This window comes from Amblyomma mixtum, chromosome 10 (assembly GCF_055824585.1).
Source record: "Amblyomma mixtum isolate Tamu chromosome 10, ASM5582458v1, whole genome shotgun sequence".
Classification (NCBI taxonomy): domain Eukaryota; kingdom Metazoa; phylum Arthropoda; class Arachnida; order Ixodida; family Ixodidae; genus Amblyomma; species Amblyomma mixtum.
The window spans coordinates 46782089-46795646 of NC_143021.1; the positions used below are offsets into that span (position 1 = coordinate 46782089).

General features: G+C 46.9%; 1 protein-coding gene across 3 annotated transcripts in view; it reads right to left on the reverse strand.

Annotated features, from left to right (window-relative positions):
• LOC149325704 (polyamine-transporting ATPase 13A3-like) overlaps positions 1–13558 on the reverse strand; it is a 783814-nt gene that overhangs the window by 25849 nt on the left and 744407 nt on the right. The window contains exon 22 of one of the 3 annotated variants that reach the window (XM_089563626.1): positions 5359–6500. The exons of the other annotated variants lie outside the window; for them this stretch is intronic. Within the exon in view, the coding sequence (XP_089419752.1) occupies positions 6498–6500 (3 nt within the window). The 3' untranslated portion in view covers positions 5359–6497. Of the gene's footprint in view, positions 1–5358; positions 6501–13558 lie in introns of those variants that run through there. 3 annotated transcript variants of the gene reach the window in all.

The window sequence follows — 13558 nt, forward strand, 5'->3', positions numbered from 1 at the left end:
GCGGTAACGAAGCATGATGATGACCGAGGCGAAAACATCTAAAGTGCATGAGAGCCAACAACTAACACGGCTAAAAAAGTGGTGGCAAATGAGATGTAAAAGTGCTAACACGAAGACAAAAAGAGATAAAACAGAGGTACAAAAAGGAGAGTAAAAGCAAAAGCAAAAACGAAGGAAGAACTACCTGAAAAAACCAGGTCAAAATCTCATGTGTGTGTTTCCTCGTCTTGTGTCCTTGTGTAGCATGCGCTGTTGAAATTACTATGAATAACCAACTAGCCCGTGAGCTCACCCTGTTCAAATGTTTCGTATTTGAGGTCTCGAAGCATTCGACTCAAGCAAGTAACTTTTGTGGAGTTCTTGCTTCGTATGGCTTTGCTTCAGCGTACCACCTACAGGATGGCACTGTGGTGGGCTCGCAGCCAAAGCCCCAACTCCGTGGACACTTTCTAGACGTATGCGCCATGAGCATGAGGGAGAGCTAGCACGATACATATGGAGAAAGGCGCCCCTCATCTGACACCTAATGCGGGGTGGCACGCGGGCACACGGTGCGTACACTTAGCAGGTGTCCATTGAGTTGCCGCTTAAAAGCAACAGCTGCGCAACAACACAGTCACAATTAAGACCAGCAGTTGGAGGTCCCACAAAAAGGTCCCACAAGCCACAAATACGTCAGCTCCGTATGTACAAGTAGGTCGACTTCCCGAATTTTCAATGGCCTTTTTGGAGAAAAGTTGACGTAGCTTCAATGAATGACATAGCTTCAATGCAGTTTTCTTTTTTTTCATATAATGGCGTTGTGTGTAAGAAAAAATATATGTTTGCAAAAATGCGTATTGTGCCATTAAACCCCTTTGTGTCAAGACACACTTCAAATATTCGCTTCGAAATTATTTGAAGAAAATCACTATTTCAATTCGCTTCTAAGCGAAGAACCTCTGTTCATACAGGCCTAGTTTGATGCGTTTTATCTGAATTGCAATCAGATTGCAATAACAGCTTGCTTCTGGAAACACGACGCAGATGAAAATCTGCTCTGTGTGTTCTTTACAATGTTGAGAGATAATGAAAGAACGTGAATGTGCAACTGGCTTTTTAAAAGCTGGGTACTGTAATCTCAAAAAACGTCATGAAGCACGTTGTGCTAATCAGTAGTGAGCAGCTTATGAGAATGAACAGCTGGTGTAATCACGTGCATGTTCTCAGTTCACATTTAGTGTTCTCTTTAAGCCTGCATGAAGGACATGTGAGGTCATGAAGTCTGCACTTTCTCTGATAGTCTGACTGCCATATAGAAAAAGACGTCCCATTTATCACCTGAAACAGCTATGCTCTTTCGCCCTGTCTCAAATTTTTCAGGCTATGTCAGCAGTCTCGTGATTGCCGTCATCGACGCTGTGGAAAGACTTGCACCAACTGTTGTAATGGAATCCCCACCCCCGCCACTCAGCAAGAGCTATCCCTAAGTGCCAATTCGTGACCTCGTGCAAAAACTCAGGCATCGGTATAGCTTAGCATAGTCACCTGCCTTCTAAAGGCAGTTCTGTCTTCACCTCACTGGCAAAAATGTTGAGCAGCTTGTCACGTCAGCCAGTATGAGGCCGGGATGAGGAAAACATTGGCTCATTTATTGGCAGTCGTGCCTTGGCTGGATGCGCTGCCTTGAGCCAGCCAAAACAGACTCGCGCCAAGCACCAGCGCGAGGCAGCAGGGAGTCCAACCCTGATGCTCGTCGGTCTCGTCACCGTCGGCATCCTGTGCTGCTGCTACGAGCTCATGGTTGTCATGTCTAGAATCGTCGCATATGCGTCAGAATTTGCAATGTTCAGTGACGCTCCAGTGTCAGCACACTGCAATTATTAACTGATGCTATTACTTTCAGAGCCTTACAATTGTTGCGTTGCATTGTGAATGCTTACCCAATAGTCAAAGCCCAAATGCTCGGCAAACCTGCGTGCATTGCTTCATCGGCTTGGTTATTTCCCTTTGCCTCTAGTTAAATCCACACTGTGCTTTTTACGTTGTTTTATTTTCATACCGCTACGAACACACTGAACGTCGACGACGCAGACGAAGTTTTGTATCCTCACAAATCCATCACAGTGGCTGATGACTTGTGTTCCTTGTGCGTGTACCTTTTGTTGTGTGTTTATACATGCTGCGACCTTTTGCCCTGTGAAAATTTGTACATTCCAGCACTTTCCTTTTCTTTCTCTGCTGATCATTTATTCAATGAATTCCGGTTGCGCTGCCATGCTGTGCCTTGCAAGCTTAAAAGCTGAAGGAATGTACGATGGTGGGGCCATTTATGAAAAGATTTTAAACACGCAAGCTGCACAGGGAATAAGACACAGGAAAGAAGCAGACGGGATGAGCACAGGGGTGTGCGCTTGGGACAAGTTGTGTAAATCTCCCAAAGTCTTTACAAGGCCAAACAGGTTTTAAATGACTTCACAGCCTCCTAAAGGCGATTCCTCACGTGAGGCGCATACACACCTCTCTAGGGACCCTGTGCCAGCAGAGAAAAAAAATTCGTACGAAGGAGATTTGAGTCGTTTCATGGTGAAACAAGCCACTGACCTATCGGCGCATTGGTTTGGTCAGAGATCTATTTCTCAAACATTTCACCCAAAAGAGCCGAGCACTGAGCCAGGAGAACATTGTGTCCGTTAGAGAAGTGGTAGACACCTGGCGGCACTGGGGGTCAAACCGAGCACCTTCCTAATGCTAGGCGGTTGCTCTGCCTCAAGGCCTCTGCTTCGCTCAAAAAGTATATGCCCCGCCAACCGCTATCCCCCTAGACGTGCACTGAGTAGGCCAAGGCCAGGCCTGTTCCAAGAGTGAGTTCCACACAAATGCGTACTACCACACTGGGTAGTGCTCTGGTACCTGTTTAAGTCAAATCCTCCTTTGGGCATGAGTGGTCCTCCAATCGAGCATATTAGGCTCTCTGTCCCTCTTTGGTTTGGATCTCTCTGGTTATGTGTGGATCTAACCCACGTGCTTTGTTGTGTGCTTCCGTGCTGCGCAACCCTGCCAGGCGATACAGCATCGTCGCCTTCGGGTATTCCCATCACGCAGCGCTTCAGGCGAGAGTCCAATCCTCCTGTTTTTTAATAAGCAGCTTTCTTTGGTGCCGGCCCTGGTTGCCCAAGGCAACCTGCGCTTCTCTCTGTTCCCATCTGCTTCTTTTATATGTCTTGTGCCCTGCGCAGTTTTGTGTTGCTCAAATTTCCCGTTTTGTTCCAGGAGGCAGCAACAAAAACAAGGGCTGCAAACAGAAAGAATGAGCAACACCTGTTTCCATGAAAACTATATGCGAATATAGATGGAAGGAGTAGCATTACGAATATTTACTGCAGGGCTGTTATTGTACACATTTTGTAGTCGCATACAGGCCCTATCATGCACATGACGACAACTTTTGGTAATGTTGCACGCAGACAAAGCTGACAACTGCCTGTCCCCCAATAAGCAGAATCATATTGTTAAGGTCATACGAAGACGACGAAATTTTCAACCGCCGTTTGCTTTAAACGGCAGTTGCCACAGCGACACCTGCAAAATAGTACATGATGGGTAACAATCCAGGCAGCACAGCGCAGGATAATTTTAAATGCATGCTTGGTGCACTATCAGTTCGCGGAACGCGGGTACGCGTATATTGTGCTATGTCGTGGAACAGTTTTACTTATGTTATCAACACTTCCGCTTATAGCCTTCGTGATTCGCACTGATTTGACGACTTGGCAATCAATTTTGTTCGCGCACACTTGATTTCCACAAACAGGCCCCTGACAGCACATTCACTTCCTCCCTACTGAGATAAATGCGCGCCAGGTTAGGGTCGTCTATCAACGCGGCATATGCCGTGGTTCGACGCTCGACTGCATGCTGTTATCACGCACTCCGCACGGACATGCGAAGGCATCGCTCGATGAGCGAGGCGCACACCGAACTGCAACCGAATGCATCGCGCGAAAACTGCGTGTAGCACCCTCAAAACTTGCAGCAATATAGAGTGGTAAACGTGGGGTGCCTCAATGTGCCTGCCCCCGCTAATACGTATAACGTGCAGAGAATTGTAACAACAGCGTTCAGACTGTCGTAATTATCCACGATGCGAACATAGTCGGACATGTTTGAGACCATAACTCGTGTTAAACGCACGAGGGCTTACTGCTAATTATGTAAACGGCAAGCGGCTCAAATTGTGATCGCGCTGTGATATATTTCGAATAGCCGCAACACTCACCATAGCGGAGGAATTTCCCCGGCATCTCTCGCAAGTCCGAGGTCGTTGTGGGCATCGCTGTCTGCATCACTTTAACGTTCGTCGTGATCGTCGCTCGATTCTGACGCACTTGGATCGAAATAAAAGTGTGGCGCCTATCTCGGGGTTTCGGTCTCACTCTGCGAGTCATCAACAGGCTGTGCAGACGATGACATACCGACTGATTTGTCCGATGACAACTGCGAGGGTCGCGGCGGGGCGCCTTCCTCACGTGGTATGCAAGCGGAGACAGGGAACTTGTAGCAGGCGACACAACCGGGGCTCTGCTCTTGTGACGTCACCAACATCACTGAATGCATTTCAAAATGGCGGTCGCTGTTGGTGGTTGGAGCTTGAAGCCCACGATTTTAAGTGATTAATTTGCTTTAACTTACGCCTTTAGTGCGCTTAATTTTGTTCAGAACAGGTAGAGGAACCTTTTGACTATACAATGCAGCCCAAAAAGCGAGTACCTCGAGGTAATCTGTCGTGGCCCCTGCGCGAAGTTTTCAAGTGAAGTCGATGTTACATGGCCTGTAATGAGCTTTTAGTAAATACCAGTGACGTTTTGATTCGATCGTCTTCGACTGTCGGCGTAGTTCTGATCAGTGCCGGCAAGGGGCCTCTCTTTTTCACCATTGTAAATGCAGAACGGCTAAATATATGCTATATCCACAAGCGCAGCGAACGACCTCCGGGACACCACCGTTCCGACACGCCCGGAGCTCACCGTTCGCCCCTCGCCTGGCACTCCCCATTAACCTCCGGAACAATGCACAACCCGCGTTCGGCGGCGAGAGAATGGACCCCACAGCGCTGCAATCCTTCCGCGGTGGCTGATGGGTTCCGAGAAGACATGCGCCTTCGGACAAAAGATTTTGAAAAGCCATCCGCGTACTTTTCCGCGCTATGCTGCCATGCGCACTGGCGTATGGGGCAACGTACCGCTTCCGGCTGTTATGCCCCTACTTCAAAGCGTGGGTCATCTCGTGTCAAAGCGGGGGTCTGCTAGTCATTGGTTGACTCTTTACACTAAAGTCATGTAACTTTAAGATAAAAAAAGTAAAGAAAAAACGCCGCTCTGTCTGTTCAGAGCGCGCACGGAAGACATAAGTATTTGAAAATACATCACTGCTGCCTGCAGTACCTGCTATCGTTTCGGGTAGCCACTTCGAGGCGAGAGTACAGCAGCATCAGGGCTTGGGTCGTGAACCAGAATGAGGAGTCTGGGTTAACGTAAGGATGCGCAAGGCTGCACTACAAGTGTCAGTATTTAATATTGCTTGCATTCAGTCTTTTCAGCGGGTTCTTCGTAAACCGCTTTAGAAAGCAGCTTTCGTAGCAGACTCTCCTTTCAAATGAACAACTGGGCGTCATCATCGTCTTCATCATCATTATCATGATCCTAAGTAGATTCAGCGCAGCAGAAAACTTTGCCTCTGACCTCCGATTTGACCTTGGCGCCATCTACGGCCAACGTCGTTCTCGCAAACTTCTTTGTTTCATCCACTCACCTAACTTTCGGCCGCCATCTGCGGCTATTGCCTTCTCTTGGAATCCAATTAGTTATCCTTAACGTTACCCTTGCTTTCCTTCACATTAGATGCCATAATCATGCCCATTTCTTCTCCATATCGAGTTGCATTTGTTCCCTGGTCCAATCTGCTATCTTCCTCTCTCTGAACTTTACCCCTGTCACTTTCTCTCCACAGCTTGTGCGCTGTTTTCAGTTCCATGTCTAGTCTCCTCGTTAGACACCTGGTTTACTCCCTTTAAATGAGCACTGGTAAAGTAAGAATATAAAGGTCTCAAACACACAGAGCTCCGCAAGTGACGATTGCAGGCCGAGAGCCTTCGTGAGCAACTGCGTTCGCGGCGCCACTGTGGTGGCCACCGACGGCAGCAGAGCGCATTGTTCCCACAGAAAGGCTTCCTGGAAAAAAGCGGCCGCCTCGTGACGACGGCGGCCCCTTGGCGCACGGGGCTGCGCGCCCCGATGAAAGGAAGGCACTTAGCCACGCAATGCTGGCGGAGCGTGCCATTTCAGCGGGGGTGGCTTTGCTGTCACCACCGCTTTTCCTTTTCCCGCCAGACAAGAGGCCGACGCTTTTGGCACAGAATGCACCCGCTGCGCTTTCTCATGTTGTTGCTTTCCCGGCAGTCCTGAGACCGGTCTTCTAGGAGGCTAAGGCGACTGCCGTGGTGGCCACGAACCCATCCGTCACTGCGTGAACAGGTGTGGAAATGATGCAGGCGTATGAGCCACTCGCAATTAGCGCAAGGAGTCAGCTGCTTATCTTGCCAGCGAAATGACTGCTACACGGAAATACAACGCTGTAGAAAAGAAACCACCCTTGTGAAGATTATAGCCGACGCCTTTCTAAATGCTCTCACTTATCGAAGCTATTCCACAGCTTGTTCATACTATCATATGTCGAAGCGCTACGTCGGCGACCAGCTTGCACTGAATGGTTATTGCTTCCAACGTTCGCGGTGGCCGAGCTTCCTCACAAAACTACCCAGGATATTCTGTCTCAGCGCTTCTGCACTGGTGGGGGGTAAATCGGCAGGTTTTTTCTGAAACAACTGTGCATCTTCGATTCCTCTTGCTTATACAAATCAATGGCCGGAGTCCCGTGTGGATGCGTCAAGGATGGAATTCCTCAGTTCAAGTTCTTCGTAACTAAAAAATTTGGGCGAACACTTAAGCTCCAACTTTAAGAGCATAGAAGTGCTTGAAGCTGGGCTTGTTGGTGCATATTCGTGGATAAGAGCATAACCGTGGTTCCTCTTGCACATCCAGACACTGTTTCCTCTTTCACTATCGCAGTCATTATGTGAAACTCCACACGACATAAATATAAGCTTCTGCTTTAAGTAAGCAGTCTGCACGCGTTTACAGGCAATAAAGGCAAAAAAAGTGCTTTCGTGGCGTTGTGGTAGCGCGTGCGACTCCCTATCCGCAGTCAGGGGTTCGATTCCTCTCAGAAATGGCTATCTTTTACAACGGCTAACGTCTTGCGTTTTAGCGGTTTGATATTTTTTAAACATTCGCATTTTTTAGTACTTTTTAATTTTTTAATGAACGCGGTTTCAGCTTTCAGGCGGTACCACACACATAGCAGATATTTTACATCGGCGCGTTTAACGCACTGGCGGGGCCGCGTCACCGAAAACTTGCTCGTAGCTCGGTGGGCGTGTCGCTGAGCCCTCAGTGGAGAACAATGCGGTGCGCGTGCAGCACCGCTAGGCGTGTTGAGCGGTGGACATGGATAGCAAAACAGGAGCTTTCTTCCTGGACGCCGCTGCAGCGTTCTGAGTCAAAGACTAGCCTGACCACACCGTCGCCGTCTATGAAGGCGTGGTCTCCCTTTTTCGACGATGTATCGACTTTTTCTCTTCCAGTAACGTTTTTTGACGAGCAAGTTGGTTTTTGATACTGAGCCTTATGCGTCGTGTATGTTCTCCCTCTGTCTTTTGTTAAGGGACACTTGTACTTCCCTTCCTCAGCCTGGAGTAGTTCTTGGGCAGCGAGATGTCCTGTGCACCAAGAATATTTTATTTATTTATTCATTTATTAATTTACTTCTTTATTCCGAAAGGTTCACAGGGGATATTACACGAGGCGTGGGAAAACAAAGAGGTATTAACATGGCTGCAGATGATCATCAATGGAGGTTTTAAAGTGACTCAAGTTGATGACCGTAGCCACTTAGCATGGAAGCTTATTGCAGTTTCGGGTTCTTTTGAGGAAAAAAAAAAGACTTTTTTGCGGGTTTTCACGGGGTATGCGGCTTAGGGTGACTGTTACCGGAAATCCGAAAAGCGCCTGGGATAGCTCTGGCATCGTCAATAAATAAATGATTGGATTTATGAAATTGACGCGAATATTTGTAGTGTTTGTTCATTCTTCAAAGCTGCCGGAACGCCGGTTTGTTGCTTTTTTTGTCATTCAAGACGCGCCCAGATTTATCTCGATTGATCACATCAAGGCGTAGCCGGTTCTACCATGTTCCAGAATGTTCTGTACATTTGCACACTTTATCTCGAAAGTTCGGTATCGGCGTTAAGTTGAGCTCGGCCCAGAGCGGCGGGCAGTCTGTTCGCCGACCGCTGAGCGTGCCTACATGATATGAATAGTCAGAGCAAATGAATCTGGCAGCGCGACAGATTTGAGCGTTCTAAGCAGGTAAGGAAAGTGAGGTTCATACGCGGCGCATGCAGGCTCCAATTTCCACCGTACAAATATTAAGTAAGGAAGTAGTTCTACGGAACGAGGAGCTAAAGCAAGGTTACGGAGCAAGTACCCTAAAATTTGATTTGCTCAATTAGTCAAATGGCCAACGGGATGCCACCAGGTTAAATATTTATTTTTTTAATTATTTATATTTTTAAATACTGCTGTCTCCGAGGAGAGACATAGCAGGAGTGGGTAAATACATGAGTAAAAACAAATAACATGCGTAGGATAGAAATAAATAATACAGAAGTATTAAAAACGGATCAACAGGTCAAATTGTCAGGGAACTGAACAAGAAACTCTTCAATTAGCAATAAACGAAGTGAGCCGTCCAATCCATTCCAAATTTCAAGAGTTAAAGGAAAAAGGAAATTTAAAACAATCTATATGTGGTTTGAATGGAACAATGTTTAATGGGTGGTTCCCTCGGGTTCCACGTGCGCTTGAGGACACAAATGTGAAGGGTGCCTGAATGCCAGATGACGTGTGAACGATCTTGTGCAGCATAATGATGCGTTCACGTGTGCGCCTATGTTCTAAAGTTTGTAAAGATAAACTGTGCATATGGGAAGAAGGTGAAAACTTGCGATCATACCGGCCGAAGATGAATCGTATTGCTTTTTTTTAACTGATTCTGAACGGTCAATTGCGCGCGTGATGAGTGGACCAGACAATTGAGGCGTACTCCAGGATGGGTCGAACTAGTGATTTGTAAGCAGTTAAATTCCTTCGTGGAATTTTTTAAGGTTATTTTGAGATAGCCAAGTTTTCGAAGTGCTTTGCCAGATATGTTATTTATGTCAGCATTCAATTTTAAGTCATGCGAAGATATAACGCCCAGGAATCTGAACTCGCTGACATGGGTCAAGCGTTTACCGTTATTACTGTAAGAGAAATGCAGCTGATTCTTTTTGTTACCAAAGGTAATTGCAACTCTTTTAGAGAAATTAATTTTCATTTGCCATGCATTACTCCATTCACAGACAAATGAAAACACTTTGTTTAGTTCCTGTTGATCATCTGCTTTAGCAACGTTGCGGTAAAGCACAAAGTCATCGGCATATAGGCGTAACTTCACTGCGGTGTCGTTAGTAACATTAGCTACATCATTAATAAAAATTATAAAGAGTAGAGGCCCAAGCACCGATCCTTAGGGCACACCTGAAGTTACAGTGACGGACGAATACTGCGCATGGTTAAAAGCGACGAACTGGGATCGTAAGTATAAGAAGTCGGTTATCCAGTCCAGTAACTTATTGCCGTGAAACATGGTGCGTAGTTTACGAAGGAGCTTATTATGGCAGATCATGTCAGATGCTTTGGAGTAATCTATAAATATTGCATCGATTTGATCACGGTTATTTAAAGCGGAACCGATGTCGTGAGTAAATTGAATGAGCTGAGGGACAGTGGACAAACCAGATCGAAAACCGTGCTAACTGTGTGACCGTAGATTATGACAAGTTAAGAACTGAACAAGGTGCTGGCGAATAATGCGCTCAAGAAGCTTGCCGCAAGTGGAAATTAGGGAGATCGGTCGGCAATTACTATTTTGTTGTTTATCGCCAGATTTAAACACCGGGATGACATTGGCAATTTTCCAAGCCTGGGGAACGGAGGATGTGTTCAGTGATTCGTTGAAAATCACTGTCAGGTAACGGGCACTCCATTCCGAGTACCTCTTTAAAAACATGTTAGGTATGGCGTCTGGTCCCGCACTTTTAGTTGTGTCAGTTTTTACTAACAGATTGTGAACCCCAGCGTAACTTACTTCGAGGTTGGGTAGGTAACTGGTGTTCCGAGCTATGAATGAAAGCAGGAACCTCCACCAGATGTCACGTTGTAGTGACGGCAGTACAGCGGTCAGGAAGACACCAAGAAGACTTGGAAACGAAGCACTTTATTTGGGCTGACTTACGCCCGCAAAAGAACTGAATCACTCGGCGGCGGCGTAAGCAACAACCGTGCTCGTCAGTCGTCGAACTTCGAATCCCGCTGTTCGCAACATCGTTCAATTTGAATCCGGCAAGAAAACTTCGAGATAACAGGTCGAGATCATCTAGAGTAATCTGGAAACACGTAGAAGCAGCTCTTCATGGCTGTGAGTGGTCGAGATTAGTCCGGTCGCTTCTGGCGTACGAACAAAAATGATAACACTCCTTTCCTGCGGCCTTGCGCGAACGAACGGACACTACATTGATACGTGGAAATATGTCTATTTAGGGCAGGTAGTGACAGCAGATCCAGATCATGAGAGGGAAATAACTAGAATAATAAGAATCGGAAGGAGCGCATATGGCATGCTATCTCAGATCATGAATGGCAGTTTACCAATATCCCCCAAGAGAAAAGTATACAACAGGTGTATCTTACCGGTACTCACCTATGGGGCAGAAACGTGGAGGCTAACAAAGAGTGTTCAGCTTACGTTAAGGACAACGCAACGAGCTATGGAAAAAAAATTCAGGGGGCACTTTGACTGTCTAAAGTGCGTAGAGGCGAAAACGTATTCCGCACCTCTTTGCCGCTGTGGCACTGGTGACGTCATGTATAATTGAGCACTAATTCCTAAGTAATGACAGATCACTAATTAATGGTTAATTACTGATTAATACCTGAATACTAATTAATTGCTCATTAATGACGCTTAGGCTTGGCCTTTAGGAGTGGAACGCGGTAGCGTGTTGTAGCGCTGCCAGTCTACAGAACGCCACCACCCGTTCGGCGCGATGCCTTGCCCTTTGAACGCAACGCTTTTTGAGGAAAGGAAATGGCGCAGTAATTCTCTGTCATCTCGGTGGACACCTGAACCGCACCGTAGAGGAAGGGAGGAAGTGGGAGTGAAAGAAGAGAAAGAAGGCGCGTAATGAAGAAAATGAAAATTCTATTTGAGGAAAGGAAGTTGTCTCACATATCTCGGTGGACACCCGTCAAAATTCGGGGGGGGGGGGGGCACTTTTTTGACCTAAAGTGTGGTCACTGATGTGTGGTTAAGATGTTATGATTCGCCTCTAAGAGTGGAACGCGACAGCGTCTTGCAACGCTGCAAGAGAGTCCATAGAACGCTATCGCCCATTCGGTTCTACGCCTCGCTCGTCGGTAAATTGGTTTTTGAGGAAAGGAAATGCATCTATCTCTCATATCTCGGTGGACACCTAAACCTCGGTGGGAGGGAAGGAAGGAGGTTGGGAGTCAGCGAAGACACCGTATTTACTAGACGCGCCTTTGTTCATTACAAACCTTCCCCGAAAGACACGGGTTCGATCCCGGCCGCGGCGGTTGAATTTCTTTGGAGGAAAAATTCTAGAGGCCCGTGTACTGTGCGATGTCAGTGCACGTTAAAGAACATGTGGTCGAAATTTCCGAAGCCCTTCACTACGGCGTCTCTCATAGCCTTAATCGCTTTGGGACGTTAAACCCCATAAACCAAACCAAACCAAACCAACCATTCCAAACCTTCGAGCTGGCATGGCGGAGTGGCTAGCATGCTCGTCTCGCACGCCGAAGACCGGGGTTCGATTCCCGAGCTCGACGAATTTCCTACTCGGTTTTATTTATTTATATGGCCTAACTAGAGAAGTTAATTAGGCTAATTGGGTAATTAAGCCATTAACTAAGCTCAGTCCCACTTACTTGGAGCATCACTATACGATCCCTTCAATTGGTTGCATGGTTACTAGCCGAAGTACAATTGGCCCCGTTTGAAATTGGCGCTCTGTGACGTCACGACCATTTCGACCAATTGAAAAGCGTGATATTTCTGTCGACAACTGCTGCTTACAACGATGAGACATTAAAGGCTTTCGCCTTAAAAATGATAGGTGTAACGTTAAGAGATCGGAAGCGGGCGGAGTGAAACAGACGCGCGTTGATGATATCCTAGTTGAAATCAAGAGGAAGAAGTGGACTTGGGCAGAGCATATAATGCGAAGGCAAGATAACCGCTGGTCCTTAAGGGTAACGGAGTGGATTCCAAGAGAAGGCAAGCGTAGCAGGGGGTGGCAGAAAATTAGGTGGGCGGATGAGATAAAGAAATTTCCGGGAATATGGTGGCCGCGGCTGGCGAAGGACCGGGTAATTGGAGAGACATGGGAGAGGCCTTTGCCCTGAAGTGGGTGTAGTCAGGCTGATGATGATGATGATGAAATATAAAACAACCTGCTGAAAGGCGGAAGATTAAGCTCTCATGAAGAGTTCTGGAGATGGAGGTGTTGTTTTTCTCTCTTCGCAGTTAATGGTATCCCCAATATGACTGCAATCACAGTTGCTACACGTCAACCTGGTAAAGGTCAAAGGTGAATTTAAGCTGCAAATTCTGACATGGACATTGAAGCTCCGGAAGCCAGCATCAGAATACAACTTCTTGCTTGCCGACAAGAAAGATGTTTTATTTTCCATGTATCTATTGCTCACAATCTCGAGGAAATGCCTGCATTGCGTCACCTCTCAATTTAATTTCAACTGCTCTCACAACTCTCGGTTGCAAAACTCTGAAGGCCAGAAAAAATTTATTACATTTCTTTCTCTGTCAAACTGATATTGTAAGCAAGCACCGCCGAAGTAGTTCAGCGGATTGTACAATGGAAGAGTGCGCAGATGGTACGTAGCGCATGTCCTGTGTAAGTCTTTCATGTGGCCGTCTTGCTGTAGCACTATCGTCATTTCTGTCTCAGGGGGTACGAAGGAATCCTAACTATGCTGAGCCACTACAGGCAAATCATTGCGCTATGCTAGGTGCAATGAGTGGGTCCAACATGTGTGGCGGTCATTTACGCAACAATGCAGACGTGAAGGTTGCCCCTCAAAGAGGTACGGGGATGTGGAATCTTTGGTTCGTCATCAGTCTGCCTGCGCCCACTGCAGGGCAAAGGCTTATCTCCCATGCCTCTCCAATTAACCGTGCCCTTCAGCAGCTGCGGCTACCCTATCCCCCTAAGCTTCTTAATTTTATCCGCCTGCCTAACTTTCTTCCGCCGCCTTCTGAGTTGGCGTGCATATACTCGAAAACATAGTTTTTCTCTTTTGCAAGTAGCACAGTGAAG